The 25,207-nt window shown below is 49.3% G+C and overlaps 13 protein-coding genes across 13 annotated transcripts; 8 read left to right on the plus strand and 5 right to left on the minus strand.

The window, feature by feature from the left end:
• Nucleotides 1-328: 328 nt before the first annotated feature.
• On the plus strand, nucleotides 329-1,849 carry Pdw03_1784 (Beta-glucosidase, putative; the record flags this gene model as incomplete). The annotated part of the gene is made up of 2 exons (XM_014680993.1): nucleotides 329-1,661; nucleotides 1,713-1,849. 2 exons carry the CDS (start codon nucleotides 329-331, stop codon nucleotides 1,847-1,849), a joined length of 1,470 nt encoding a protein of 489 aa, XP_014536479.1.
• Nucleotides 1,850-2,502: 653 nt separating this feature from the next.
• Pdw03_1785 (Peptidase C45, acyl-coenzyme A:6-aminopenicillanic acid acyl-transferase) lies at nucleotides 2,503-2,913 on the plus strand (the record flags this gene model as incomplete). The annotated part of the gene is made up of 1 exon (XM_014680992.1): nucleotides 2,503-2,913. The coding sequence occupies one exon, from the start codon at nucleotides 2,503-2,505 to the stop codon at nucleotides 2,911-2,913; it is 411 nt and encodes a 136-aa protein (XP_014536478.1).
• Nucleotides 2,914-3,254: 341 nt separating this feature from the next.
• On the plus strand, nucleotides 3,255-4,129 carry Pdw03_1786 (Cytochrome b561, putative; the record flags this gene model as incomplete). The annotated part of the gene is made up of 4 exons (XM_066099999.1): nucleotides 3,255-3,384; nucleotides 3,432-3,466; nucleotides 3,516-3,578; nucleotides 3,635-4,129. 4 exons carry the CDS (start codon nucleotides 3,255-3,257, stop codon nucleotides 4,127-4,129), a joined length of 723 nt encoding a protein of 240 aa, XP_065957726.1.
• A 1,412-nt stretch (nucleotides 4,130-5,541) lies between these two features.
• On the plus strand, nucleotides 5,542-6,747 carry Pdw03_1787 (Aminoacyl-tRNA synthetase, class II (D/K/N); the record flags this gene model as incomplete). The annotated part of the gene is made up of 1 exon (XM_014680990.1): nucleotides 5,542-6,747. The coding sequence occupies one exon, from the start codon at nucleotides 5,542-5,544 to the stop codon at nucleotides 6,745-6,747; it is 1,206 nt and encodes a 401-aa protein (XP_014536476.1).
• A 294-nt stretch (nucleotides 6,748-7,041) lies between these two features.
• Pdw03_1788 (putative C2H2 type zinc finger domain-containing protein) lies at nucleotides 7,042-7,923 on the minus strand (the record flags this gene model as incomplete). The annotated part of the gene is made up of 3 exons (XM_066100000.1): nucleotides 7,042-7,173; nucleotides 7,262-7,269; nucleotides 7,347-7,923. 3 exons carry the CDS (start codon nucleotides 7,921-7,923, stop codon nucleotides 7,042-7,044), a joined length of 717 nt encoding a protein of 238 aa, XP_065957727.1.
• A 533-nt stretch (nucleotides 7,924-8,456) lies between these two features.
• Pdw03_1789 (phenylalanine aminomutase) lies at nucleotides 8,457-9,459 on the plus strand (the record flags this gene model as incomplete). Its single annotated transcript, XM_066100001.1, has 5 exons — nucleotides 8,457-8,468; nucleotides 8,601-8,724; nucleotides 8,785-8,910; nucleotides 8,980-9,110; nucleotides 9,178-9,459. 5 exons carry the CDS (start codon nucleotides 8,457-8,459, stop codon nucleotides 9,457-9,459), a joined length of 675 nt encoding a protein of 224 aa, XP_065957728.1.
• Nucleotides 9,460-11,110: 1,651 nt separating this feature from the next.
• Pdw03_1790 (Putative isoaspartyl peptidase/L-asparaginase) lies at nucleotides 11,111-12,868 on the minus strand (the record flags this gene model as incomplete). The annotated part of the gene is made up of 3 exons (XM_014680988.1): nucleotides 11,111-12,083; nucleotides 12,157-12,557; nucleotides 12,635-12,868. 3 exons carry the CDS (start codon nucleotides 12,866-12,868, stop codon nucleotides 11,111-11,113), a joined length of 1,608 nt encoding a protein of 535 aa, XP_014536474.1.
• A 514-nt stretch (nucleotides 12,869-13,382) lies between these two features.
• Nucleotides 13,383-14,250, plus strand: Pdw03_1791 (WD40 repeat-like protein; the record flags this gene model as incomplete). The annotated part of the gene is made up of 3 exons (XM_014680987.2): nucleotides 13,383-14,041; nucleotides 14,091-14,110; nucleotides 14,159-14,250. The coding sequence occupies 3 exons, from the start codon at nucleotides 13,383-13,385 to the stop codon at nucleotides 14,248-14,250; spliced, it is 771 nt and encodes a 256-aa protein (XP_014536473.2).
• Nucleotides 14,251-14,585: 335 nt separating this feature from the next.
• Pdw03_1792 (Major facilitator superfamily domain, general substrate transporter) lies at nucleotides 14,586-16,774 on the minus strand (the record flags this gene model as incomplete). The annotated part of the gene is made up of 10 exons (XM_066100002.1): nucleotides 14,586-14,776; nucleotides 14,872-14,938; nucleotides 14,995-15,474; nucleotides 15,524-15,754; nucleotides 15,819-15,965; nucleotides 16,028-16,088; nucleotides 16,138-16,225; nucleotides 16,296-16,587; nucleotides 16,642-16,661; nucleotides 16,714-16,774. 10 exons carry the CDS (start codon nucleotides 16,772-16,774, stop codon nucleotides 14,586-14,588), a joined length of 1,638 nt encoding a protein of 545 aa, XP_065957729.1.
• A 285-nt stretch (nucleotides 16,775-17,059) lies between these two features.
• Nucleotides 17,060-18,649, plus strand: Pdw03_1793 (Seryl-tRNA synthetase; the record flags this gene model as incomplete). The annotated part of the gene is made up of 1 exon (XM_014680986.1): nucleotides 17,060-18,649. One exon carries the CDS (start codon nucleotides 17,060-17,062, stop codon nucleotides 18,647-18,649), a length of 1,590 nt encoding a protein of 529 aa, XP_014536472.1.
• Nucleotides 18,650-19,226: 577 nt separating this feature from the next.
• Pdw03_1794 (BTB/POZ-like) lies at nucleotides 19,227-20,919 on the minus strand (the record flags this gene model as incomplete). The annotated part of the gene is made up of 2 exons (XM_014680985.1): nucleotides 19,227-20,375; nucleotides 20,446-20,919. 2 exons carry the CDS (start codon nucleotides 20,917-20,919, stop codon nucleotides 19,227-19,229), a joined length of 1,623 nt encoding a protein of 540 aa, XP_014536471.1.
• A 1,082-nt stretch (nucleotides 20,920-22,001) lies between these two features.
• On the plus strand, nucleotides 22,002-23,424 carry Pdw03_1795 (Protein-tyrosine phosphatase 2; the record flags this gene model as incomplete). The annotated part of the gene is made up of 3 exons (XM_014680984.1): nucleotides 22,002-22,170; nucleotides 22,248-22,513; nucleotides 22,570-23,424. The coding sequence occupies 3 exons, from the start codon at nucleotides 22,002-22,004 to the stop codon at nucleotides 23,422-23,424; spliced, it is 1,290 nt and encodes a 429-aa protein (XP_014536470.1).
• Nucleotides 23,425-24,172: 748 nt separating this feature from the next.
• Pdw03_1796 (VanZ-like) lies at nucleotides 24,173-24,874 on the minus strand (the record flags this gene model as incomplete). Its single annotated transcript, XM_066100003.1, has 2 exons — nucleotides 24,173-24,795; nucleotides 24,850-24,874. The coding sequence occupies 2 exons, from the start codon at nucleotides 24,872-24,874 to the stop codon at nucleotides 24,173-24,175; spliced, it is 648 nt and encodes a 215-aa protein (XP_065957730.1).
• Between the last annotated feature and the right edge of the window lie 333 nt (nucleotides 24,875-25,207).

Consider the following 25,207-nt stretch of genomic DNA (forward strand, 5'->3'; position numbering starts at 1 on the left):
ACAATAGATCGGTGTCTCAATGATATACCAAATGACTCCGAAATCTCAGATACCTCAATTCTTTACACTGGTGTAGGCATCTTCCCCGCGGTTGTGCCTCCACCCTGCATAGCTAGCTACCCCCAGACCCCTGCACTTCCTCAACCACCACGGAGCAACACCCGCACATCCCAGGCTCAGGGTAAATTGCAGAGAGAATCGTGACACTTTATCCGGATATCTTTTTGCGGGGTATGTTCGATGAGAGCTCCAAGCCAAAGAAAATCAATTGACAACCCTCTTGGTGCAGTTCCATCAGTACCAACGCAGGAGCAACACACACAACGAGATGGATTTGAACTCCGTGCAAGACCTCAAAGATGTGCTTCGACCTGACTTCTTCCATGGCTACGCCACCGCAGCAGCCCAAATAGAAGGCGCCTGGAACAAGGACGGCAAGGGCATATCGATCTGGGATACATTCTGCCACACGCCGGGCAAAATCGCCGATGGAAGCACAGCCGATGACGCCGTCCGAGCTTACGATTACTACCGCGAAGATGTGGGACTCATGAACTCCTACGGCGTAAACGCCTACCGCTTCTCTCTCTCCTGGCCCCGCATCATCCCCCTCGGCGGTCACGACGACCCCGTCAACGAGCAAGGAATCAAATTCTACTCCGATCTCATCGACGAACTCCTCCGCCATGGAATCACCCCCTTCATCACCCTCTTCCACTGGGATATCCCCCAGGCCCTGGAAGATCGGTACGGAGGTATGTTGAACCAGGATGCCTACACGCCGGACTTTGTGCGCTACGCCCGCATCTGCTTCGAGCGCTTCGGCGACCGCGTCAAGCACTGGATTACATACAACGAGCCGGGGGTTTATACCCTCGCTGGGTATGCAGCGGGCGTGCACGCGCCCGGCAGATCGTCCTTCCGTGAGCGTAGTGCCGAGGGCGATTCATCTACCGAGCCGTTCATCGTCGCGCACACCGAGCTCGTCTCGCACGCTCATGCTGTGCGCTTGTACCGGGAGGAATTCCAGCCCCGGCAAAAGGGAACTATTGGTATCACACTACATGGAAACTGGTCCGAGGCGTGGGATGAAGAGGACCCGCGCGACCAGGAGGCTGCGGAGCGTGCGCGCGAATTTGAGATCGCTTGGTTTGCGGATCCGTTGTACAAGACGGGTGATTATCCTGCGTCAATGCGGGCGCAGCTCGGTGACCGGTTACCGAGGTTCACGGAAGAGGAATCGAAGCTTGTGTTTGGGAGTTCGGATTTCTACGGTATGAATAGCTACACGACTTTCTTCGTGAAGCACACAACTTCTGCACCTGATATCAATGATCATAAGGGAAATGTGGAGATCCTCGATGAGAATAAGCAAGGTGTGTCTCGGGGGGAGGAAAGTGATACTCCGTGGTTGCGGGCTGCGCCCTGGGGATTCAGGAAGCTGTTGAACTGGATCTATAAGCGATACCAGATGCCAATTTATGTTACGGAAAACGGTACTACTGCGAAGGGTGAAACGGCTCCCACGCCTGAGGTTCTTAATGATGAGTTCCGCATCAAGTTCTTTGAGGGCTATGTTGGTAATGCGCTGGCGCGGGCTGTGAAGGAAGACGGGGTTGATGTCCGATCTTACTTCGCTTGGACATTTACCGATAACTGGGGTAAGTTGTTGGCTTCTTCGTCGACATGGTGATTTTACTAAGATTCTCTAGAATGGGCTGCTGGCTATGCGGATCGCTTCGGTTCCACATTTATCGACTTTGAGTCCGAAGAAAAGACTCGGTATCCCAAGCAATCTGCCTGTTACTTGGATAGGTTGTTCCAGCATTTAATTAAAGACGCTAATTAGAGCTTCACGAACTACAAGATTTTTTTACTTGCTTTCTTTGATAGACCTTCTCGCTAATCTGGCATGTACGAAGTAGCTCTCTAACCTTCCTCTTTTAGTAGTGCCTTGGTAAGCCTATCTATCTACCGGTACAACCGTAGTTGGAACCTGGTTTATATTGACTCGACCTTTTACTAACTTCCTATTTTATCTAGTAACTTTTGATCTAGTAATCATTCTAATTAATGAGAGATTTTTGCATAGATCCAGTTATCGTACCATACCTTGTAATACCATAGATTGCTTTCAGTTATTGCAAGGCTAAAAATTGTCTTGGTGAACCCTTATGAAAGGCGAATCTAGACTGAATGAGTATCCTATACCATGAAGAAGAAGATCCGCTATTGTTCTAAATTTGCTTTTCTGAATAACAATCTTTCACGTCTTTGTCCCATATTTTGGATGATAAAGAACCGAAACTGATCGTTGTTGCTTTACCTCTTTTTGATCAAGTACTCGACTTGATGCAAACCTATATAGACGCCGGATGCACCACCTGAACACACACATCATCCACGAACTACTCCGTCTCCAAGCCATCAAGTCCCAAACAACTTCCTCAAGTAAGCCACACACTCTCCTCTTTTCAATTCCATTTACTTTCCATCAGAACCATGTCGACACGCGCTTGCCACGGTACGTACGAAGAGGAGCGTCGCTACTTCATGACCACCTTACACGCTCAGATTGACATTCTCCAGGACAATTACAGGGGTGGCCGACAGATGGTGATCAATTCTCTAAGTCTTCTTCTTTTGCGCGTTGAGGGCCTGAGGATGTCTGGACAGGCTCATTTTACCCATGACAACCCTAGTTGGACCGATAAGTGTAACAAGCTCCAGGAACGGATGCAATGTTTCAGAGATACTCTAGTCAAGGATCGGAGCAGCACCTACAGAGTCGCTGCCGATATCCAGAATATGATGCTCTTTTTGAACTTTTGTGTCGCCGCGGATATTCAGTACAGGATTTTACCCGATCGCGGTGACCGAAGTGGTGCCCCATCGCCTGAGCCTCGGTGTTAAGGTGTGCTTTTAAGGTGTTGAAAGTTCGATGAAGGAAGTCATTCCAGTTGGAATGAGCTGACAGCAAAAATATGGATTGGTGAAGTATCAGCATAGTAAGAAACTCACGTGTGACCTTCATAGTTTTGAGTCACATCGCCCTCGCTCAGTGGCCTTTTCGGCAAAATGCGGATATCCAAAACGTCATTGGGAGCGACGATCACGAAAGAAAAAAAAAAAAAGAAAGTAATCAGGGACCTTGTGATTCGTACATATCGTCAACCCAGGAAAACCAGAAGAGGATAAGCAATACAGGATTCTTGGCCCCCTCCAACTCTTTGGTCTTGAACATCAAATCTCCCATGGCTTCGACAACCGGAATTCCTCAACCCCCCGCGACAATTGTCTCGCGAGAAGACGAGCCTCTATTGGGCCGTCCAGGCGATGTCACACAAAATCCCAACGAGAGCTTTTATCGGAACCTCTTCACAGGTGAGCGTCAAAGTCGCTGATCGAATTTCATCGACTAACCAACTCAGGAACCGCAAGTGTCGCGCAAGCAGGAATTTGGATAGTGAGAGAACATCAACCCTTCCGAAGATTCGAGATCTAATTCAACAAAGTTAGCGGCGTTGGTCTGGCAAGGCGTCTTATCCCTACCCCTCTCGTTGTTCACCCCGCATCCAGTAAGGAGCTGAGTCGCCGATTACCGGCTGAAAGACACTAACGGGAATCTTTTCAGTTGCTCGGAAGTTCTGCTCTTCTTCTTCAAGTCCAAGCAGCTCTAATCTTACAACCAACGACCACCCCACAACAGAAGCGTATCGGTACACGCATCCACTACGTCTTGCAACTGCTCAGCGTGGTCCTCTTTGTATCGGCCTTTGTTATAATCGAACTTAACAAGGGTTCCCATCCCCACTTTGTTTCCCCCCACGGTCTTCTGGGCTTGGTCACGTACATCGCCATTGTACTGCAAGCCGTGGTCGGTGTCATCCAGTTCTCGTTGCCGGTCACGATTCTCGGCAGTGTCGACGCTGGGAAGCGCATTTACAAGTATCATCGCTGGAGCGGATATGTTTTGTTACTGCTGGAGATGGCGACTGTCGTGGCGGCGACGCAGACCACCTACAACGTGACGGCGATACATATTCCGCTATGGGGTGTCCTTGTCTCCGTCGTTTTGATTCTCGCGGGCGTGGGTGCGAGAATTAAGACACACAAGTTGGGGTTGTGAAATGGAGATTGAGAAGCTATTGATGTGGCAAACGATTTATGAACCGAACACTTGACCCTGTCGACAAATCTATATTCACCGAGGCGACTACCAATTCTAGGAGCTTGGAAATGCATGGGAAAACATGATCTTTTTTTTTGGCTGAAAAGCCATACGTGACAAGAAACAATATGTAACGGAGTCTCTCTGCGACTCGAACCCTTTTTCGTACTCTATTTCGGTGCCTGCCTCTCGCTTTTTTTTTTCACTTCGTAGATGGATAGAATTGACCATCTCCCTGAGCGCCCTGCTCATCAGGGGGTTCTTCGATGTATGCTGATTCGCAACAATTGAATCTTTAACTGCGGAAATGGCAGATGTCCCAACAATCACGTCCACAATTTCGTCAAGTTCTATCAGCTCAAGATTGTCGGCCATAGATAGATCAAGGCTCTGAGATTGCACTTAAATAGCCAGATACATAGCTTAAGTACGCTTCCAATGCCAAAGAAGCTTTCCAGGGCTCGGAGCGAACATTCGTGGACTCCGAGAGCGGACGACTACAGTCGAACCAGAGTTAGACCCAAGGAGGATATCTCGCACCTTCGTGATGAATTGAGCCATGATGTGAAACAACGCAGGCTTATGGAGGAGCAACGTACTCCCCGACGCCTCTTAAGTGTCGGTAGATTGTTAGGCCCATCGAATACATCGAAGTGTCGATCAAATCTCTTTAAACCACACAGAAGCATATGTAAAAGGACAACTTGGTTCAATCCTTGTGGTGTACTTTCTTCGTTGCGCTCAAAAAAAAATGAGGAGAATTGTCACTTCTATTCATTTCGATCATAGTATTGTGTATTCGGGAGTCCTGGCCATTAAGGGAGCTTTTATCAACAGTCCGAGAATCAAGGTCAACGCTACGTAGGGTTGGTCCTGATGCTGTGCGTGGTCAAGCCAAGGTCGAATTTCGATCTGAGATCCAAGATACATTTGCATCGAACAGCTTCATATGGCCACAACTCTAACGATCTCGCTCCAACTGAATCGAAATGTGTGCACTTCAACAACTTTGGATGCTAGCGACCCGTCTGAATTGATCGTCATTCATGATAGACTTGGTTCGGTCCATTTATGCAGGGCCTCCACTGGGTAGGTAATTATCGGAGACGTCTTGGTAAACCATTCGCATTTTCCCATCATTTGAAACCGAAAGGATTCGTCGTGATAAGACTCCAGCCCATTCGCCACGGGTTACGCGGTACTGGTGGCCTTGCATACTCACCCGGCGGTTGACATCCTTGCGGGTTGCGAGATGCTTTCACGTAGTCAGCTCCAAAATATATACGCTGCGTGAATACCGTCTCTGATGAAAGCTGAATCAAGCGGAAAAGTGACCATCCAGCATTGTTTTTCAACTTGCTCTCCCCATCATGGAAGTCCTCACCATTCAATCAACCCTTGCCACACCCCATCACCAAGCTCTAGAACACATCTACCTTACACCGAAGAAGCAACGGGTGGATATTGAGACCACCGAGATCCTCCAAGATGAAGAGATTCCACGGACACCGGAAGAAAAACGCATCGTTCCAAAGCTATGGCAGAACCCCCAAACCTACGCAGTGCAGGCTCTCCACAGCCCCTGGCACCGCACCATGTTACACCTCCAAAGCGCACTTTTCCACGCCTCCATCGACTTTTTCCGCCACAAACTGCACTATGAGTACCTTGTCGTTCCCCTCACCACGGGTAGTATCAGTTCTCCAATGGGTCTGGGTTCGGACTCTCAACCCGTCAGGATCCAGCTGAACCACCAACCCACCTACCTCGCCGACTCTCAGCAATTCCTCCTCGAATACGCCCTGCGGCTCCAAGATGTGCCCAACGGCGTGTACTACGCCGGCACCTCTTGCCGTGGGGAAGACCACGACGCCACTCACCTCAACCAATTCTGCCACGTGGAATGTGAACTTCTTGGCGGATTGGCAGCAGGCATGACCGTTGCGAGCCAATACATCATTGACCTCACCCAATCACTGCTTGATTCGCACAGCACTGAGATCGCTCGGTATGCTGGTACCACATCGCACATGCAGCAGCTGCTCGAGCTCTACCGCGCAAACAACAACTCTTTCCCTACTATCACCCTCGCCGAGGTACTGGCGCTGCCGGAGCTCACGAGTGAAATGTGGGAATGTGTCGTTCCGGGAGCCCCCGAATATGGACGTCTTATCACGCGCAAGGGTGAACAGATGCTTATTGCCAAGTTTGGGGGTGCGTGCTGGTTGACGGAGATGGATCATCTGAGTGTACCGTTTTATCAGGCCTATTCTCCAGGCACTCCGACGCAAGAGGTTGCCAAAGCCCAATGTGCGGATTTCTTGGTGGGAATGGGTGAGGTCCTTGGTTGTGGGCATCGGCATGTTTCGGTGGATCAGGCCATGCGTGGCTTACGGGAGCATGGGGTTAACCCTGAGGACTATAAGTGGTACTTGGAGATGCGGAGAGAGAGGGATCTGGAGACGACGGGGTGGGGGATTGGGACGGAACGGTATCTGTGTTGGGTTTTGGGACATGACGATGTGCGAGATGTGCAGATTTTCCCAAGATTGAAGGGCTTAGAGTGTGCGCCTTGATTTTGCTGATTTTGGATTCTTTGTTTTCCAGCTTTGGGTCTATGGCTTGGGGTTTGCGGCTACCGTGTTCTCTTTGATTTGTTTTTTCCCCTCTCCTTCTCACAGGGGTTCTTGAATGTTTTGCTATTTGGTTAGGTACATGAATTTTCAACTTGGTCTAGGGCGAGACAGATATAACCGGACCTCATGTTGCACCAAGGCATCGCTGCTTGCTTCTTTCGACCGTTTTGTCAGACGTCGCTTGGCCTCTATTTGATCTGGATCATCCAGGATGGAGGTACGCCTCCCGACGCCTTATGAAGGTCCTGCAGTACTGTCAAGCTCAGGTGGCTTATCCAGACTGTCTTTCCTTTTGTGGCTGCGTCTGCACGGTCGAGGAAACAGATTATTCTGCGAAAATTCATGGATCTTGCGATGATGTTCTTTCTATAGATCCCCATTTGGTTGCGTTAGCATGTCGATCAGAAATCTTGCATTTCTCCGAAACCAGTCGAATCTGATTAGGGCCGCATACCATATTATCTACAAAGATTAGCACTGTGGGACTGCGATATCAGGGAGATGGGACAACACAGAGGTATAAGAAAAAAAAAACCTACCAACTCGACTGAACACCCGCGTACATCCCAACGACTCCGCCGCAGAGCATTTGATCATCGGCCTATGAGACCTCATGTGCCGTTGACAGTCTTTACTTGAGGAGAACCCGATCTTTGACCAGGCACAGTCCCGTTCCTTACAGAAGTAAGTTTTCTGATGGGAACGGTAATGCTTTCGCAGATCGCAGGCCCGCAGAAAGACCTGACGGGAGAGACATCCGGAATAGTTGCAGCGCCAATCACCGTTTTCATCTTGATAGCCTATTTCAAAGATATCGGGAGGCGTCCAGGGCTTTGAATCGGCTTGTGATTGATGTGTCGAGGAAGATAGCGAGGTCGGTGAAGAAAGAGGCTGCTCCAAAGAACCATCTACCGAGGAGAGACTTCCGTTTAATTGGGACCACAGGAAATCGAAATTCGGATCCAGTTGCAACGATGGGTCGACTCTATTGTTGAAGTCGTTCAAATCGACCACTTCCTCTAGTGGCCACAACTCTCCAGGGGTCCATAGATCGCCCGAATTATGTTGCTCCTGGGAGAGTTCGAAAAGGTAGAAGGGGTCGAAATCAAGTGACATTTTGTTCAGTACAGAGATACCTGTAGGGCTTGGTCTGACAGGGCTTATATTATTTGTCGCATTTATAGTATTCGATGTATAATATCCCGGTTTCATCGTGAAGATGTTTAGGGCCGGACAACCGACGGGATGTGCCCCCCCCCCCCCCCCCCCGCTTATCCAAAGAAGGGAAATCGTGTAGGTTGTAAGCGGTCCATAGAACCCGTGCAGAGATGGGTGGACTCCATGCAGAGTGACTTTGACCAATCCGAAGGAGACTAGGGTCAATAATAGGTACTGGGTATCGGCTTCCTTAGCCCGGGCTAGATTGTGGAGTTTCGCTTTCTCTTAGCTATCGATTCGATTCAGATTGCAACCGTGAAATCTGTTGACCCGATTATGCAAGGCCAGTCATTCAGCCCTCCGGCCAATGATTAATTTCGTTGATAGGGATCAGTGTACGGAGTAAGATTGATATAAACCATGGCTAATCCATATCGTCTGACGTATCAAGGTCGAATGAATATGGTAACATTGGCTCAGCTGAGAAAAAAATGACCCCCAAGGTACAATACTCGCCATGTTCTGATTCAACCGATGCATTGGAGAAGGATACGAATCCTGAAGAATGCGGATTTCTATTTCCATCCAACAATAGAGGTCTTAAGTGGGGGGGTCGATCTAACGTCTGGCACCAGGTGCTATCTGTCACGATTTTCACCCTGCTGACAGTCTTGGTGATTCTCACTGGAACGTTACTGTTCTGGTTCAAATCATCTTCCCTCGGTCATCCAGATGGGCCAAGCCAGTTGGATTATTTCCGTCAGTCTCGAATCACTTTCTCTGACTAAAAATGAAAGTGAAAACTGAAACGTGCAACAGTCTACTCCCCGTCGGGCGACAAGCAGCATCCGGAGATGGTGGAGAAAATCTACCACGATTATCACGATGACTTCCTGAATTTTAATACCACAATATCTCAACAACACTGGCGAAGTCTTTTCCCGGGTGAGTCTCCGCTCCTCCCTCGTTCCTAACTCTGCCTAACTCATCTTACTCACACGTGGCAAAATGTAGTGGGAGAAGGTATGATCGGCTTGACCGACCAACAGGTCATTGATATGGATCTCCATCATTCCGTTCGTGGCGTGTCAGACCCGAAGAGACACATCTACCTGGTGGCCGCATTTCACCAACTGCATTGCTTAGTGAGTGGTTCTTGTTCCCGCCCCCCCATCGGATTGGCCATTGCTGACCGTCGATCCATCCATGTAGAGCCAAGCGCGATCGATCATCATGCATCTCTTCCAGGACCCAAATTATACCATCCGTGAAGCCACCTATCATCACACCATGCACTGTGTGGATATTGTGCGCCAGGCGCTGATGTGTGCCTCGGACTCGACCCTTATCTGGAAGGAATATGACGTGAAATGGCCTGGAGAGGGAGGAACGAGGGTCTGCCGGAACTTCGATGCGTTAACCCAATGGGTGGTTGACCATCAATATGTGTCTCAGTCGTTTGACCCCGCTCTCCTACCACACACAGAATATTGAAGGCTCTGAGATCTTTCCGGTGCTCTCCTCTCAGTGCCCTGTCCGTCGGAGGGGTGACGCTTTTGGCCCCCAAGCCAAGGCGCTTGTGTTTTTGTTCTAGTCCTGGCAAGATAAATCTTGCATTCTCGATGGGCACGGAGTATTTTCCCGGCCCAATCCGCTTCTTATCGTGGACCCCCACTGCGTGCGTGTCTGATGCAAAGGCCTACATGGTCCAATCCAAACCCTTGCCAACAGTTTATACATCGAGTATCTTAAAATTAGACCTTTTCCCGCCACTTTCTGCGGTCAATCTATGAAACGGAGAGGAGATTTGAGAAATGCCTTTTAGAATGACTCCTCTAAAGGCTACCCAAAAAGGCGTCAGAAAGCCACAGATAACCAGTATCATCGAACCCTGTCCAAACGGAAATATCTGAATCCTCTCACCCAAAGACTCCTCACCCAAGTCCCATATGACAGGTATACGGAGAACAGAGTACTCCGTATTCCGTACCAAAATCAGCCAAGCTGACAGAAATGGATGCGACAACAAGGTATGGGACGATTAACAGATGTGGAGTAATTCTCTTACTCAAATGACAACCGCTTCTTGTCCAATCTGTGCGGACAAAGCTAATCAAACAGATCGTCCATTGATAGAGAGCACGCCATTATAGCAGTCCGAGGATTTTCTAGGTATTCTCCATACGCCGTTTTCAACCATGTGTTGAAGATTAGTACGGAACATGCACAAGCCTTTTGCATACAGCAGTGGGGGGTTGTCTAGCGTGGGCAATGTACTTTGCACCGGGTAGATCTCCGATACCGGGGAGTTGGGGGTGGGTTTAGCGCACGCAATCCACAAGCTGCACAGTACTTTTTTCTCCGGATAAGGAAATTGAACAGCTAGTGGCGGCCTTGCATAAGTGTCGACCATGTCGGAGAAATGATGAAGTTGTCACCAAATCCTTCCCCACAGCATATCCCCTCATCCACCCCAATGCCTCGGTACAGGCAAATTGACATCATGTTCTCTCAAGAGATCGTCTCTCAAGAGATCGAAAGCCGGTCCACAACCACCGTCTCATAAATCCCGCCGACGCTATTCTTCAACACAGCCAACCGGGATACCATTCTATTCGCGCTCTTCGCGTTCTTCGCGTTCTTCGCACGGCTATATTTATGTCCCTGGCGGGTGAGCCCGAAATACAACCTACGCACTCATAGATGTTCAATCAGCAAGCCAACAAGGTTCCAGCGTATGCGAGGAATTCGCGCAGGCCGCGGAGGATCAAAGTTGTTTACTGATTCCCATCGTTCTGAATTGCGACGAAGATGAGAATCTGAGGGGTATGACGCAGTCCAAGCGTGAAGAACCTACCAAACCTTGTGGGGAATTTCTGATGATCGATGTGGCTCTCAAGGTAGCGAGGATTAAACGGGAGCCTGGAGATCTTCATATTGAATTTGCATTGTTACTCCCTCACGCGGAACGAGACCAACAAAAGGAAGAGAGAAGGAAAAGCTCAAATGATAGATTTACACGGTGGCTAGCTACCTGATTAGGTAGCTAGTTGAGACCACGCAAACAGGGCATCCAACACCGTCACTACCACTGTGGGATTCGCAAGAAACGGTTATGAAACCTCTCAATTCTTAAATCTACCGTCTAGATTGATGAAGTCGCCAAATGCGCCACAATTTCGCCTGCTAAAAGCCCAAGGCCAGCCACATTCGTCACTTTTGGTCCCAGTTCGGTGGTGAGGTACTCCGGGAGGGAATCAGAGAAGGTCGCAGGCTTAGGGAATGAAGATGGTCGTGGACTAGCTAAGAAAATGGTGATGGAGCCTTTTCGTTGAGGATGGACCTCAAGTTGCTGAGGTGTCGTATCAGGACCAAGTTCCTGTGATAGAACCCGGAGCACATTCCATATTTGAAGGATAGTCTGAGAGTATTGTTGTAGGTCTGCGGAGAATAACCCTGTCTTGTCCGGCCGATGGATCTCGACCTTGATCAACTTTTCTTCAACATAGTGGAACTCTGCACGGTGGCCGTTGCTTAGAGGGCGGGTGGTGATGTGACTGTCATCTTTGAGGACTGTATCCATGGACGGCGAGGCCATCAAGAGCGGAAATATAAATGCCCAAGAGGATTTATCACAAGTTATAAATGCGATATCAGGGGCTTGGTAGAAACTCTGTACCTTCTGAATCACTCCTCTGAGTCGGACGAAGAAATCCGCAAAGACATCAGCTTCCAAGGACAACACGGGCTCTCTCAGCTGGGTTTGAGCCACAATCTGATTGGGAAAGGTTGGGTACTTGACCATCCCAGCTCTGATCTTATCGTCCTCGAAGATGGCGAGTTGGTTCAAAATCGGAATGGTCAACCTCGCGATACCAGCCTGCCCGGGGTGCTGCGAAGAATTGGCCGACGCGACTGCGAAAATCCGACTATTGCAATGGATCGAGATGGACCCGTAGATGTCCACGGCAATGACTCCACATGAAGAATCCGGGAAGAGCTTTGCAGATGTCAAAATTGCCTTCTCCACGGCATCATTCAGCTCGGTTCCCGAGCGCGCTGCAGCGGCAGCCCTTCCAGCTACAGTGGCCTGGAGTATAGCATCACCGCTTCCACTGCTATACCATCGAGAACATTGTTAGAACCAGTCTGATTCCTCGCTTGGGTAGAGCCATGTTCAATCTCACCTACCAAACAACTGCTACCTGATCATCCGCATATATCCCTGCGCCAACGATCGCCGTATCGCCAATTCTTCCTCGGTGTTTGAAGGAAATACCACCAGTAGAGTTAGCAGCTGCAAGATTGCCGTGAATGTCGAGGGCTACAGCACCCACGGTGCCATGATTCTCCAACAACTTGTTCCTCTTCGCCTCCCAATAGAGTCGACGGCTGTCGGTAGTAAAGTATGAGTTATCTACCATATCCAAGCCATTCGTCTCCGCTAGCTCATCGGCTGCCTTTCCTACTATTAAAGCTGGTGCTTGGAAGTCCAGCATTTTGTGTGCCAGTTTGATAGGATTCTTGGTGCGCTGCAATCCGCCTGCTGCTCGGTACCTACAGGTTGTACCATCAATTACAGCAGCTTCTAACTGCAGCTTGTCAACACTCGCGATTTTTTGGATCAAATTGAGAGGACTGAGAGAGGGGACTAGGGATGGGTATTTACCTCGTGGAAGCCTTCAATGTTGAGAGCAGATCCTTTGCCCGCGTTGAATTGGGGGTAGTCCTCTAGAGCAGATACTACTTCCGTGACCACCTTCAATGCACTTTCTCCGTTCCTTAATTCCTCTTCCGCTAAGTTGATCAAACGTTGAAGGAAGAATTCGGTTTTCTCTTGAAGTTGGGAGTCACCTGCCCAAGAGTCGGCAGCTCCAGCGTGTAGGACGATGCTGTAGGACATTGATGATTTATCCCGATGTTGATTGAAATCAAAGCTGTGAAATCGAAAACTGCGTAGTAATCTCTTCATATGTAAGGGCAATCTACTTGACCCTCGGCAGTTTTCGCGTGGCCTCCGCTAGAAACAACCAAACACGACCCTGGATGATTTATTGAATGCAAGGCCACCAACTTCGTCGGCTGCAGAAGCCCCGAATATTTTAGAAACCCACTGTCGTGGATGGAATAAGCCCTAGAGCAAAAACGTTGCTTTGAGGTTGTCTAGAACATACCCTCTCCTGGCGCATTAGATTGTCCCCCAGCTGTGCAAGGCCACCACTACATGCGAAGACAGGACCTAAACCCAACGGGATGATTCCTCTCATCCAATCCATTCAACTTGGTCAATTGTTTCGAGCTATAAGATTCCTAAAGAGCCCCATTCAATTTCGCTATTTCAACCCAACGCACTCTCCTTTCGATCCTCCATCTCTTTCCCGCCTCATTTCACGATATACCTTTTGATCTCCAACAAGATGAAGTCTCAAACCGTCCTCTCTATCCTTTTTGCCGCTTGCAGCGTCATGGCCGCTCCAATTGATACCCCTGTCAATGAGCTATCCTGCACCAACTCCGGTGAAATGGCCTGCGCTGGTATTGTCGAGAAGCGCGAGGAACCCGTCAATGAGCTGTCCTGCACCAACTCCGGTGAAATGGCCTGCGCCGGTATTGTCGAGAAGCGCGAGGAGCCCGTCAATGAGCTGTCCTGCACCAACTCCGGTGAAATGGCCTGCGCCGGTATTGTCGAGAAGCGCGAGGAGCCCGTCAATGAGCTGTCCTGCACCAACTCCGGTGAAATGGCCTGCGCCGGTATTGTCGAGAAGCGCGAGGAGCCCGTCAATGAGCTGTCCTGCACCAACTCCGGTGAAATGGCCTGCGCCGGTATTGTCGAGAAGCGCGAGGAGCCCGTCAATGAGCTGTCCTGCACCAACTCCGGTGAAATGGCCTGCGCCGGTATTGTCGAGAAGCGCGAGGAGCCCGTCAATGAGCTGTCCTGCACCAACTCCGGTGAAATGGCCTGCGCCGGTATTGTCGAGAAGCGCGAGGAACCCGTCAATGAGCTGTCCTGCACCAACTCCGGTGAAATGGCCTGCGCTGGCATTGTCGAGAAGCGCGAGGAGCCCATCAATGAGCTGTCCTGCACCAACTCCGGTGAAATGGCCTGCGCTGGCATTGTCGAATAGACGCCATGATCCTATGACAGGTGAGAGCAGATTCGCCTTTTCTCGTGTCTTGCTAATGGTCTCCGAAGAAGAATTAGGTCGTAAGCCTATATTCCGAGAGCGGGTAGTGCGAGGTTCGAGGGGGGTGAATTTGATAAAGAGTGTCCATTTTCGGAGATGAGATGCAGTTCTTCAATCACTTCATTGCTCTCAAACAACTAAGCAAATGTCGTCCATTGTAGGCCTTGTTCTTCTCAGGAACCCATTTTTTTTAGATTTTACATAAATTTCGAACTTTCGACCTATTTCCAAATTCCCTGAAGATCTCAAAGCCTACCTGTCACAGATTAGATACAAGGCCATGACTCAAAAATGGAGGTGGATCTGGAGTTTTGTATAGATCCAGCACACAGAATTACGAATGTGCTGCATTTCTTTATCGAGTTATTCCGACCTTACTTGTGCTAAGGGGGAAACTATCCAACTAGCTAGCTTTCAAATTATCTCGAAAACGGTTTACCATCTTCTGATCTGTTCCATTTCCACCTCTGCATCCTCTTCCTGATTTTCTGGCCCAATCTGCTTGCTATAGGTACCGTCTCCAAGTTTCTGTACACTGACGCCCCTCAGGCTGAACATGATCAAAGCTGCTAACAACACACATAGTCCGAATAGAACGGTAAATCCCGTTGAATACGCATTGATAACTATTGCTAAGTCAGCATCACTGCCTAGATTGGGTAGCTTTTTTTTCGGCATTTAAAGGACGAGATGTAAACAGCAGAGCTCAACTTCATCATACCTGTTGAACGAATCGAGTCTGGCAAAGTGAGTATCAGCTCAACCTTCTGCCGCGCCTGCTCTACTGTCTAAGTTCGCCGGAGTTAGTTCATCGCACGTCTCATATTCTGCGCTGGGTACATACCTCTCGAGACGTATCATCGAATTTCTGGTGCGATAAAGAGAGCTCGAAAGCATTCTGCAATGTTGTCGTTCCCAATGCAACAGCAACGAAAACACCCAGTGATCTCATCATAATAAAGCACCCATTGGCAACAGCATGGTCCTCCTTGGTAGAGGAATTCAGAAGTGTAAGAACCGTGCTAGGAGCCATCATCCCCACGCCTGATGTGGGGAAGCTCAGAGCCAGGTTATATATGTAATCCGGCAAACGAGTGTGATCTGAGGTCTGGGCAATTGCAAGGCAAAGACCCAGAACACCCATGCCTAGCAGCACTTGACTTCCGCGAAGAGTGTAAGCAGGTGTCTTCAGTCTGGTGATGAGCGATGCTGTGATGACGCTGGTAACCGTAAATGAGACCGATGGGATAATGAGGTGAACACTTGCTTCCTGTGACGATTCGAGCAGAACAGATTGGAAGAACAAAGTAGTATGATACATTACCTTACTGCTACGTTAGTGTACTTCTAGGGTCGACGTAGGGGCCACGTACAATGTAGTTGATCATTGAGAACATGAAGCCAGTCACCATCAGACTTCTTGTGGGGCTAGAGGTGAAGAGATGAAGAGGCAAAATGGGACTTTTCGCTCTCTTCTCGACCATCATAAAAATCCCCGTGGAGACAATCAGAGATAGACCGAAAATCATCACCATGGGATGACTCCAGGGAAGTATGTTCCCACCGGTCGTTAAAATGGAAAACAGAAGTATCAAAGTAGTCAACTGATGTGAACAGTTGTTAAATGATGACATTCAGAGGGGGAAAGGGGTTTAGTGCATAACTTACTAGGAACACAGATCCACGCCAATCGTAGTTGTGCAGGGATGTCGGATTTTGACTATGGCTGAAGCCATTAATAGCCATCAAGCGAGCGCGAGATGGAATCGAGACCGCCAGGAGGATGAGGGCTGTAGCTGCGACGGGTATTTGTGCCTATCACCGACAAGACATGTCTTAGCAATGATCACCATTTCTCTGCGACAGGTCAGACAAACCTTGTATACCATGCTCCAGCCAAATTTCTCCACCAAGAAACCCCCAAGTGCAGATCCAAGCCTTGGAGAAAATCAGAAAATGTGGCGAGAATTAGAGTGGCATAACTTACCCTGAACCTATGCCATAGACGGCATAGTTCATCGACTGATAGTACCCCCGTTTCTCTACCCCGACCACATCTGTCAATAACACTGATCCTAATACAGCAAGTCAACCGCAATTCCTTCCGAGGTTACCAATAATAGAATATATCAGGGATCTTAGTACCCATGGTCATGACCCCTGATGTACCGAGGCCAGAAACTGCACGCCCGAAAATAAGACCAACCCATAGCTCAGTATTGGCACATATAACTAGCCCACAAATAACAAGTGTTGACGCAGTAAGAAATGGTGTCTTGCGGCCAAGATGATCGGACACACGGGCATATAGTGGTTGGAATATCGTTGCCATGAGATAGAAAGCGTTCACGGGCCATGATGATAGATTGGTTCTGCTAAATGCCGATGCGACTGCCACATGCGATGATGCTGATATACTAGAGTCTATCGCCGTGGACTAGATTTCCATGAGTCTTGAAGACATTGACAAGCTGAATCAAGTTTTGCCTACCAAGTTAGAAATCAGAATAGCTACGAAGAAGAATTAGCAAATGTTTGTGTTCAATTTTCATTCACAACAGACCTGCAACGAGGATGATTGTGTGGGATTTGGAGAGTCGTCTGCTTGGAGGCTCCTTGGGCATTTCAGTGATGAGAGGACATGACGCCTCGGTGCTTCTGTCCTCATCCATTTTCTTCGCTCATGCATTTGAATACACTGAGAAGCAACAAATCCATTTCAATGAAAAGATTGAGTCAGAGCTCAGTAAATGTCATTGATACTTGCTGTTGGTGTGGGTGGCCCTGCATACTTGGGCAGAGGTGTATGTTGGAGCGTTTGGACATGCAGATCCCCCAAAAGGAGTTAGGCGCGAGATCCACTAATCGACCTCCGATTGCCTGTTCACCTCGTTTTTTTCACAACTCCAATGGCGTTCACTTCATATGTCTGCTTCAATTGCAGGAATTCATTTGGATTGAAGGTAACTCTGCGCAATTTCTCCTCTGCCCGACACAATCGAGACATCTTGCGACCCGCCACAGCTCCGAAGCCCACGCCGGACGTCAAACACATTCGTCAAAATGCCGACCTCTACGCCCAGAACTGCGTAGATCGCAATTATGCAGGTCACGCCGGGTATCCGTCAAAAATTCAACAATTATCAGAGGAGGCTAGACAACTCGATTATGACCTGAAACCCCCTCGATCCCGCATCAAGCAACTAGAAAAGACCATCGCCAAGCTACATGTTGCGACTCTGCAAGATACAGATGGAATAACCAACGAGAAGGGCTTGAGTCCAAGCGAGGAGCTGGCCGAACTCAAATCAGAAGCTCAGCGCCTAAAGGACGACTCTCAGTCCATGACAGAACGCAAAGCAATCTGCACCGAAGAGATCAACCGACTAGCCCTCGCCCTTCCAAACCTCTCCTCCCCATTCACACCCATCGGACACGACCCAACTCTCGTCCAATACATCAACTTCAACCCGCAAAAACCCCCCACCTGGACCGGCCAATCCCAAGCCGAACTCCAAGCTCGGTCGCACGTCACAATCGGCACGGAGCTCAATCTCCTCGACTTTGCCAGCTCCGCCACAACGACAGGATGGGGCTGGTACTTCCTGATAAACGAAGGTGCAATGCTGGAACAAGCACTGGTCCAGTATGCGCTGAGCATCGCTCGACGCAGAGGCTGGAAAACCGTCGCACCACCCTCAATCGTCTACTCCTATATCGCCGAAGCTTGCGGATTCCAGCCACGCGACCAGCACAATGAGCAACAAATCTGGTCTATCGAACAGAACGAGCGCGACAAAAACACCAAACCCCAACGCTCGCTAACCGGCACTGCTGAGATCCCTCTAGCCGCCATGTACGCCGGCCGCGATCTCAACGCCTCGGAACTACCGATCAAGCTCGTTGGCGCGAGCCGCTGCTACCGCGCCGAGGCGGGCTCCCGCGGCGTCGATACCAAGGGCTTGTACCGCGTGCACGAGTTCACTAAGGTCGAGCTGTTCGGATGGGCGGATAGTGTGGATGGGGCCTTCCCGAGCTCGGATGACATGTTCAACGAGTTGTTGAATATGCAGATGGAGATTCTGACGGCGCTGCATCTGCCGTGTCGCGTGCTGGAGATGCCGAGTGGGGATCTGGGAGCCAGTGCGACGCGCAAGCGAGATATCGAGGCGCTCTTCCCGTCTCGTCTCCGGGCGGCGTCGGGTGGTACTGCCACGCCTGTTGATCCTGAGATCCATCATTTGGAGTCAGCTTGGGGGGAGGTTACATCTGTTTCTATTTGTACCGACTACCAGAGTCGTCGGTTGGCGGCTCGGGTGCGTGGCGGTGGTGCTAAGGAGTCACGGTTCCCGCATACTGTTAATGGGACTGCTATGGCTGTTCCGCGTGTGCTGGCTGCCATCTTGGAAAATGGGTGGGATGCCGAACGGGGCATTGTTGTTATTCCTGAGGTTCTGCGGCCTTGGATGGATGGGATGGAGTGTATTGGTCGGAGCTAGATGGGAGAACTGTGAGATTGGTCTTTTTCTCTCATGGACACGCTGTAATTTATGTTCCATTCTAGAAATGTAGTGCACAAATTCATTGCCAGTCTGCTTCATCTAACCTTTCTGTAATGCAAGAAGGAGAGGCGGTTATTTTCATAAGCTTTGCAGAGCATTATCTGCGATTTTTGAATTCTTTAGAAACATAATGAACAGAGTAAGGCCTTGAAAGACCCCCCCCCCCCCCCCCCCCCCCCCAATCCTGCTTAATTGGGGACGGGATGGAACAAAAGTATTAAGTGAAAATAGAGCAGAACAACACAGAGCCAGAGCCATTCATGACTTCGTAAACACATGAATCGGAAACAAAGGAAACGAGGTAAAAGGGAACATCAAATCATGACAGATCACAGAGAAAGGATTTTAATCTGGTCTCCTTCGTCAGACAAAACCAGCAGCCTGGGAAGGAAAGGTGCAGATGACAGACCGAGAAAAAATTACCAAACGCCGTCAAAACTCCAAGTAGGGCAGAGAGGTCCAAAAAGATGATTAGGCCGGACACAGTATAAGCCAAATAGATTATAAACAGTCGTCAGGCCATGTTCCAAGGTAGATCGATCTCTTCAACACGGGTGCATGTCAGATATGGTAATCCTGCCGGAGCATTCTCACGAGGACCAGCGGTGGCAGCGATTGTCTGCTCCGGGCTTTTCAGCTCCAACTCGAGGAAATTACGCATGAGTGGCTTGACTATATCACGTGCCAGGCGTTTCATCTCATCCACCTTGCGCTCGAAGCGTTTTAGAGTCTCGCGCGTGTAAAGCGAGCCAGCGGAGGATGTAGGATGAAGTTTGAGAAAGCGCTTTAGATCATCGTAGGCCAGGTATGCCCGCGCGGAGGAGGAGCCGATCAATCTGTAGATGCGCGCACACGGGTCTGGGGAGGTGGTTGATCGAGACGTACTTGCCGGATGTGACGCTGATGCGGTAGGTTGGGTGGGACCATCGCTTGGACCCGAGTTCTTAAGAATGGGAGGTGGCGGCGGCGTAGTGTTTTCTATCAGCCATTGGCGGAATAGGCATACGGCGAGCCAGTCCAGATACGCGTTTGAGGGGCCGACACGTTCGCCGCGCGAGGTGGTAAGGGTTAGGCGCAGAAGCTTAGATTCAACGCGCGCTTTAAGCTCATCGAGATCTTCTACTTTGTCCTCGATCAGATCTATGACGGAGTCTGGTAGAGGTGCATAGGAGCCGTTTCGCAGACTTGGTAGGGCAGCAGGCCACTGGCCGACAACATGAATTAAGGCTTCGGAGAAAATAACCTTGCTGCGGGCGAGATATCCCAACTTCAAATAGCTGGGCGGATATTTGGCGATCTGTTTGAATAGGCGAGATCCGAAGCCGAGTAGGTGGTGGTCCACACGGGGCCCTGTCACCGGAAGCGCATCGTACATATCTGCCAACGCGAGGAGGGATTTGCACTCTGTATATGCTGAGGCGATATTGACACCGTTAACAATGGGGGCATGATTGTAAAATATTCGCAGTAAATTGTCATAGTCACGTATTAAGGGATCGACCGCAACAGCATGTTCCCCGGTCTGCGGTAAGTGGGCTGCCGACTGCATCCCTGCGAGGTTCGCCATAGATCGAATGAAACCTGCCTGGGCGTTGGACGGTTTGGTCATCTTTGAAGGAAATACAGCTAGATCACCAGTGGATATGGGGGCATAGGTCGGCTGCTGTTTCAATATGCGACATTAGCATTGTTCGCTAAGATGAGTTTATGCCACGCGCCGGCGCAAGACGTACCTTTTGGACAAGGATCGCCTCTTCGTCCTCTGCGCGATTCTCCCAGTCAAGTTCATAACGCCAGCGTCTCTTTTCTCCTGGTCGCATCAAGACTGCATCGTTATCAGATGATGCCAGTGTTGACCCGTTCGACAGATCATCGTCCTCGCTCAGTCGCGACAGCGTCCCATCCGGTTTAGACGGATCCAAAGTCGTTTGACGCGACCAGTCCTCGTTGATACTCACCTCAAAGAAGCCCGAGCACTGTGATAATATCAATCTGTGAAGGAGATAACGCCTTTCCTGGGATCCGGCGCGGATCACGATCTCGGTGTCACCCGTGTATGTGAAGATGGGGAAATCGTTCGAGGAGAGATGCGAGGAGCTGCCATGGTACGAGCGACTGGAACGGTGTCGTCTGCTAGAGGGACGTGATACTAATGAAGCAGTGCTTTGGACGGTTGTACAATCAACGATCTGAGCTTGGGAAACCATTTCTGGTGATTTGTTGACATATGCGAACCGGGGGTGTTCAACACCTGTCAGCATAAGAGGGCATCATTCGAGACCGAGAATGGAAAATTGGAGATTACTGGTAAAACGAGGGAATAAATAAAAATAGAAAAAGGGAAGAGATAGAAGCACAGAGAGAGAGAGAGAGAGGCAGAGAGATAGAGAGAGAGATGAGGTTCTAAAGTGCTTTTTCCCCGCCAACGTCCAAAGAGTAAAAGAGTAAAAGAGTAAAAGAGCATACAACAACAGAGTTCATACAAGGGTAAAAAGGGCAGAGAGTAGATACTAGGTAGATCCCCGATTCTAGCGGAATTCAGTTGCAACTAAATAAAACAAATCCAAATGATGCACTCCGTAAATAGGCCCTATCTACTAAGTATGAATGCGGGTTGCCGCAAGCAGCTGAATTCGATAGGTGGCAAGCCAATTACCAATGCGATCTCCGAATATGAAATCAGAAAACAGTTTCACTATAGCTTCATGACTATATTTAGTTTAGGTTGATTTAAATAAACAATCTTTTATTAAACTACAAAACTAGACAATCGACTCGGAGATATCGGAGCTTTTGTTCTTTCCTTGCGCCCCTCCACTTTCTCTCCTTTTGGCCCGTCTCCAATTTCGCCTGGTTTTTTTTTTTAACTTCTCTTCTTTTCTTTTCTTTAGGCCTTTTTTGTTCTTTGGCTCTTAATTGCTTTCTGATCCGAAAATCAATCAGGTGGTCTCGGGAATATATGGCCTGACACACCCTATGCGAAGGGCTACTTTAATGCGACGCTCTCCTCCACTGCCTCAACGCCCAACCCCCGCGATCCTCAAAAAACCTGGCCCTGGACACGTCTTCCCGGGACAGCTTCTATAGCTGTCCCGATCTGTCATCACTACAGATAAGAGCAGTGTCTGTGGATTTTGACAGCGACGTGAAAACCGATCCGTCTCTTTCGCCCTCTCCTTCCTTCGAGTCTGCCCCGCACAAAAAACGGTCCAAGGCTAGAACCGTCAGAAAGAAAGCGCGTGGGGTCTTTGGTAAAGTTCGAGCAATTCAGCGGATCGCTGCTGCCAAGATGGCGCATCCGACCATCAAGATCGATACCAGCGTCCAGGCGACCAAACGCGGACTGCCCGAGAATGACGACGCGGGCCTCGATATACTCGGTGTGGATCAGGACAACCTCAAGCTGGAAGGTGGAAACACGGAAGACGTTCCACCGTTCCTACGTCAATCTGTCTCAGGTGAGTGAGGGGTGCATAACCACCTATCGGAGAATACAACCTGCACGTGGAATGTGACTGACCGCTTCCTGATGCAGAGATCCATGACAAGTTTGAGGAGTTAGAATCGTTGCAGCGCACTCGTCTCGACGATGCTATGCTGGCCAATGATCACTTGCATCCATATGCCCTAGAGGCAGACCCAAAAGTTAAAGAAAGGAATCGGTATTGTAACGTCCAGGCGTGGGCAAATCGTCGGGTCCATCTGCGGGTGGCCGATGGCGAGTGTGATTTTATCAACGCGTCTCCAATTGCACTGGAAGATTCGGTGACACGGGAAAGAAGAAAATACATCGCGACTCAGGTAAATTGCGCATTCGCCATAAAGTCAAATACATTTCGCTTACCAGTTATTACCAGGGCCCCAAACTTGGACATCTCATGGACTTCTGGCACATGGTCTTCCATGAAAGTCAGGATGTCGGTGTTATTGTAATGCTTACGCAAACTTTCGAAGCGGGCCGGGAGAAGTGCGCTCAATACTTCCCATTGGACACGGAGCAAGCTTCAATGGTTCTATTGGCAGATGAGTCGGACGTTCTCTTTGATGAGAGTGAGCAAACAGAACCCGGTGTCTTGGGTAGAGTTACCTTGTTAGAATCCACTTTCGATGCTAGCTCACGGTCTGAAATCCGCAAACTCGAACTAGCCATCGGTGCGGAGTCAAAGATTGTCTGGCATTTCCTTTTCGCTGGCTGGGCCGATTACTCCAAACCCGAAGGCAGCGATCGCCAAGCGCTTCTCGATTTGATCAAGTTATCAGCCTCCAAATCCACCCCGGATAATCCGCGAATCGTGCACTGCAGCGCAGGAGTTGGTCGGACAGGAACTTTCATCGCGCTTGACCATTTACTTTGCGAGCTGGAGTCAGGACATCTGTTGGAGATGGAACATCCTGAAATCGACCCCGTTTTCGAAACAGTCAATCACATGCGCGAGCAACGAATGATGATGGTGTACAACGAAATGCAGATGCAATTTATCTATGAAGTGCTCCGAGAACAAACCAATCGGAAGCTGGGCAAGATTACAGACTGGATCATGGACTCGGCTGACGGTAGAGAGGAACGGTCTGCGAAAATGGTCAAATTGAATGACCAGACAATTGACTTTCCAGCTTCCAAGCCGGAGTTGGAAGCTGTCTCAGATCACGCTCCTACGCCAACGAGGAGTCGATCTACTACACCGGAGATTTCTCATCCCGATAATGAATGATGCCCGCTCAATTTCAACCTTTTCGTCCCATTTGTCAGCATGAACTTTGGACGAGAGGTTTATGACCATGTTGCATCCCTTCATGGCATACGGTGTTTACTTGATTTTGAACTTGCGATCATTTCTGATGTACGCCTTGTTCCAACCCCCTGCTATCTATTTTTTTCCTTTCTTGTTGAAATACCCCCGTCTTGTTACTTTGGTCATTATCTTGGATGTAGCTATATTGTTTAATGACCAGCACTGTCAGTCTCATCCTAGAGTCACTGTACATTAACCATGTGGTGATATTGTAGTGACATTGTGTGCTTTACCGACTGTTCCGAAACGTTTTACTTGCGCCGAGTAACCATTTCTATCTTGGGGTTTCTTTGGAGTCAGATTTCATTACAACCCTTTTTTTTTTTAGCTGCGTAGCATCTCCCACGTATTCCTGGTAAATTCACGCTACTGTACAATCCATTGGCAATACGAGAATTCCTAGCACTTTTTGCCTACAGTCATTAAGAACCATGTGCTTGCTCATAGAAGATCATCCCTATCAAGGCATCAGATTACAACATAAAGAAATCAAAAAAGTGCAGTACTGCTGAGCACAAAATCGAGAAAGGTATCATACCGACGTGAGACCAAGACATGAAATCCATCATCATAAGAACAGAATATAGCAAAACAAGATCTGAATGTGGCGCATAGATGCTCCTTTCCGAAGCACAAAGCACACGCCTCACTTCGGTTAAATGTAACCTTAATCAATACGCTTTGCCACAGCAGGAATCGAGCCGACAGAGCCAGTCTCATGATAACTGGGAGGAGCAGCCTCTCGCTCAGGACCCGGCGCGTCTTCCGTATCCCAATTGTCAACCGCATTCTCGTCCCAGTTGTCAACTTCCTGCTCAAGACTCATGACACCGGATTCCTGCGGGGCCATGACTTCTGAATCGCGACGTGAGTGCCCGAGAACCCCGCCGAGCTCGACATCCTCAGTGCCTTCGTCCGTAATGCCATACCGACTTTGTCGGCGGCGTTCCATCATGCGCCGGTGGTACCAGTTGCAAATTCCGATGGCGCCTATACTACCGACAACATTGGCGACGATATCAAATATATCAAAGTCTCGACCATTTGGAAGGAAACCCTGCACAACTTCAGAGCCTACACCCAGCCCTAATGTACAAACCACGAGGGTCACGTGTAGCGTGCGCCGACGGGTAGTGTCCAAGACCCAGTAGAATATTGCCGAGAGTAGGAAAAATGTGACGAGATGAAGGAACTTGTCATTGGGTTGAAGCTGTGTTGGTATCGTTGAAGAGGTGCTGTGTGGAAGAAGACCGATGTAACCAGCTAAGAAGAGCAGGAAGATGAAAGCACCTGAGGCGATTAGTTGGGAAGCCAGAACCAGAATAGTCAGTTCTCGAATCTTACTAGCGAAAGGGTAGCGAACGCGCATGGTGCTCGAAAGATGGGTCTGTGAAAAGTGAAAAGAAGCTTTGGCTGAAACACTTTTTGGTGCGATTGTCTCTACGTTGGGAAAGCTGTCAAATGTGGAGGAGTTCGGCCCCAGCTGATGCCTTTTGCGTCATGTGCGGAGCAATGGGGGATGTTCACGACAACAAAGAAGAGGGGAAATTCCGACACAGGAATAGACAAATCCACAGTAATCTCAAGAGAAGACCACGAAGAGTGATAAATTGAAAGAAGTCAAGACGTGAACAATGGGAATTGACAAGTCGAAACGAAGTAGACAAAATCTGCCGAGTGACTCCGCCTTCATGCCCTGTAC

Source organism: Penicillium digitatum, chromosome 5 (assembly GCF_016767815.1).
Source record: "Penicillium digitatum chromosome 5, complete sequence".
Lineage (NCBI taxonomy): Eukaryota > Fungi > Ascomycota > Eurotiomycetes > Eurotiales > Aspergillaceae > Penicillium > Penicillium digitatum.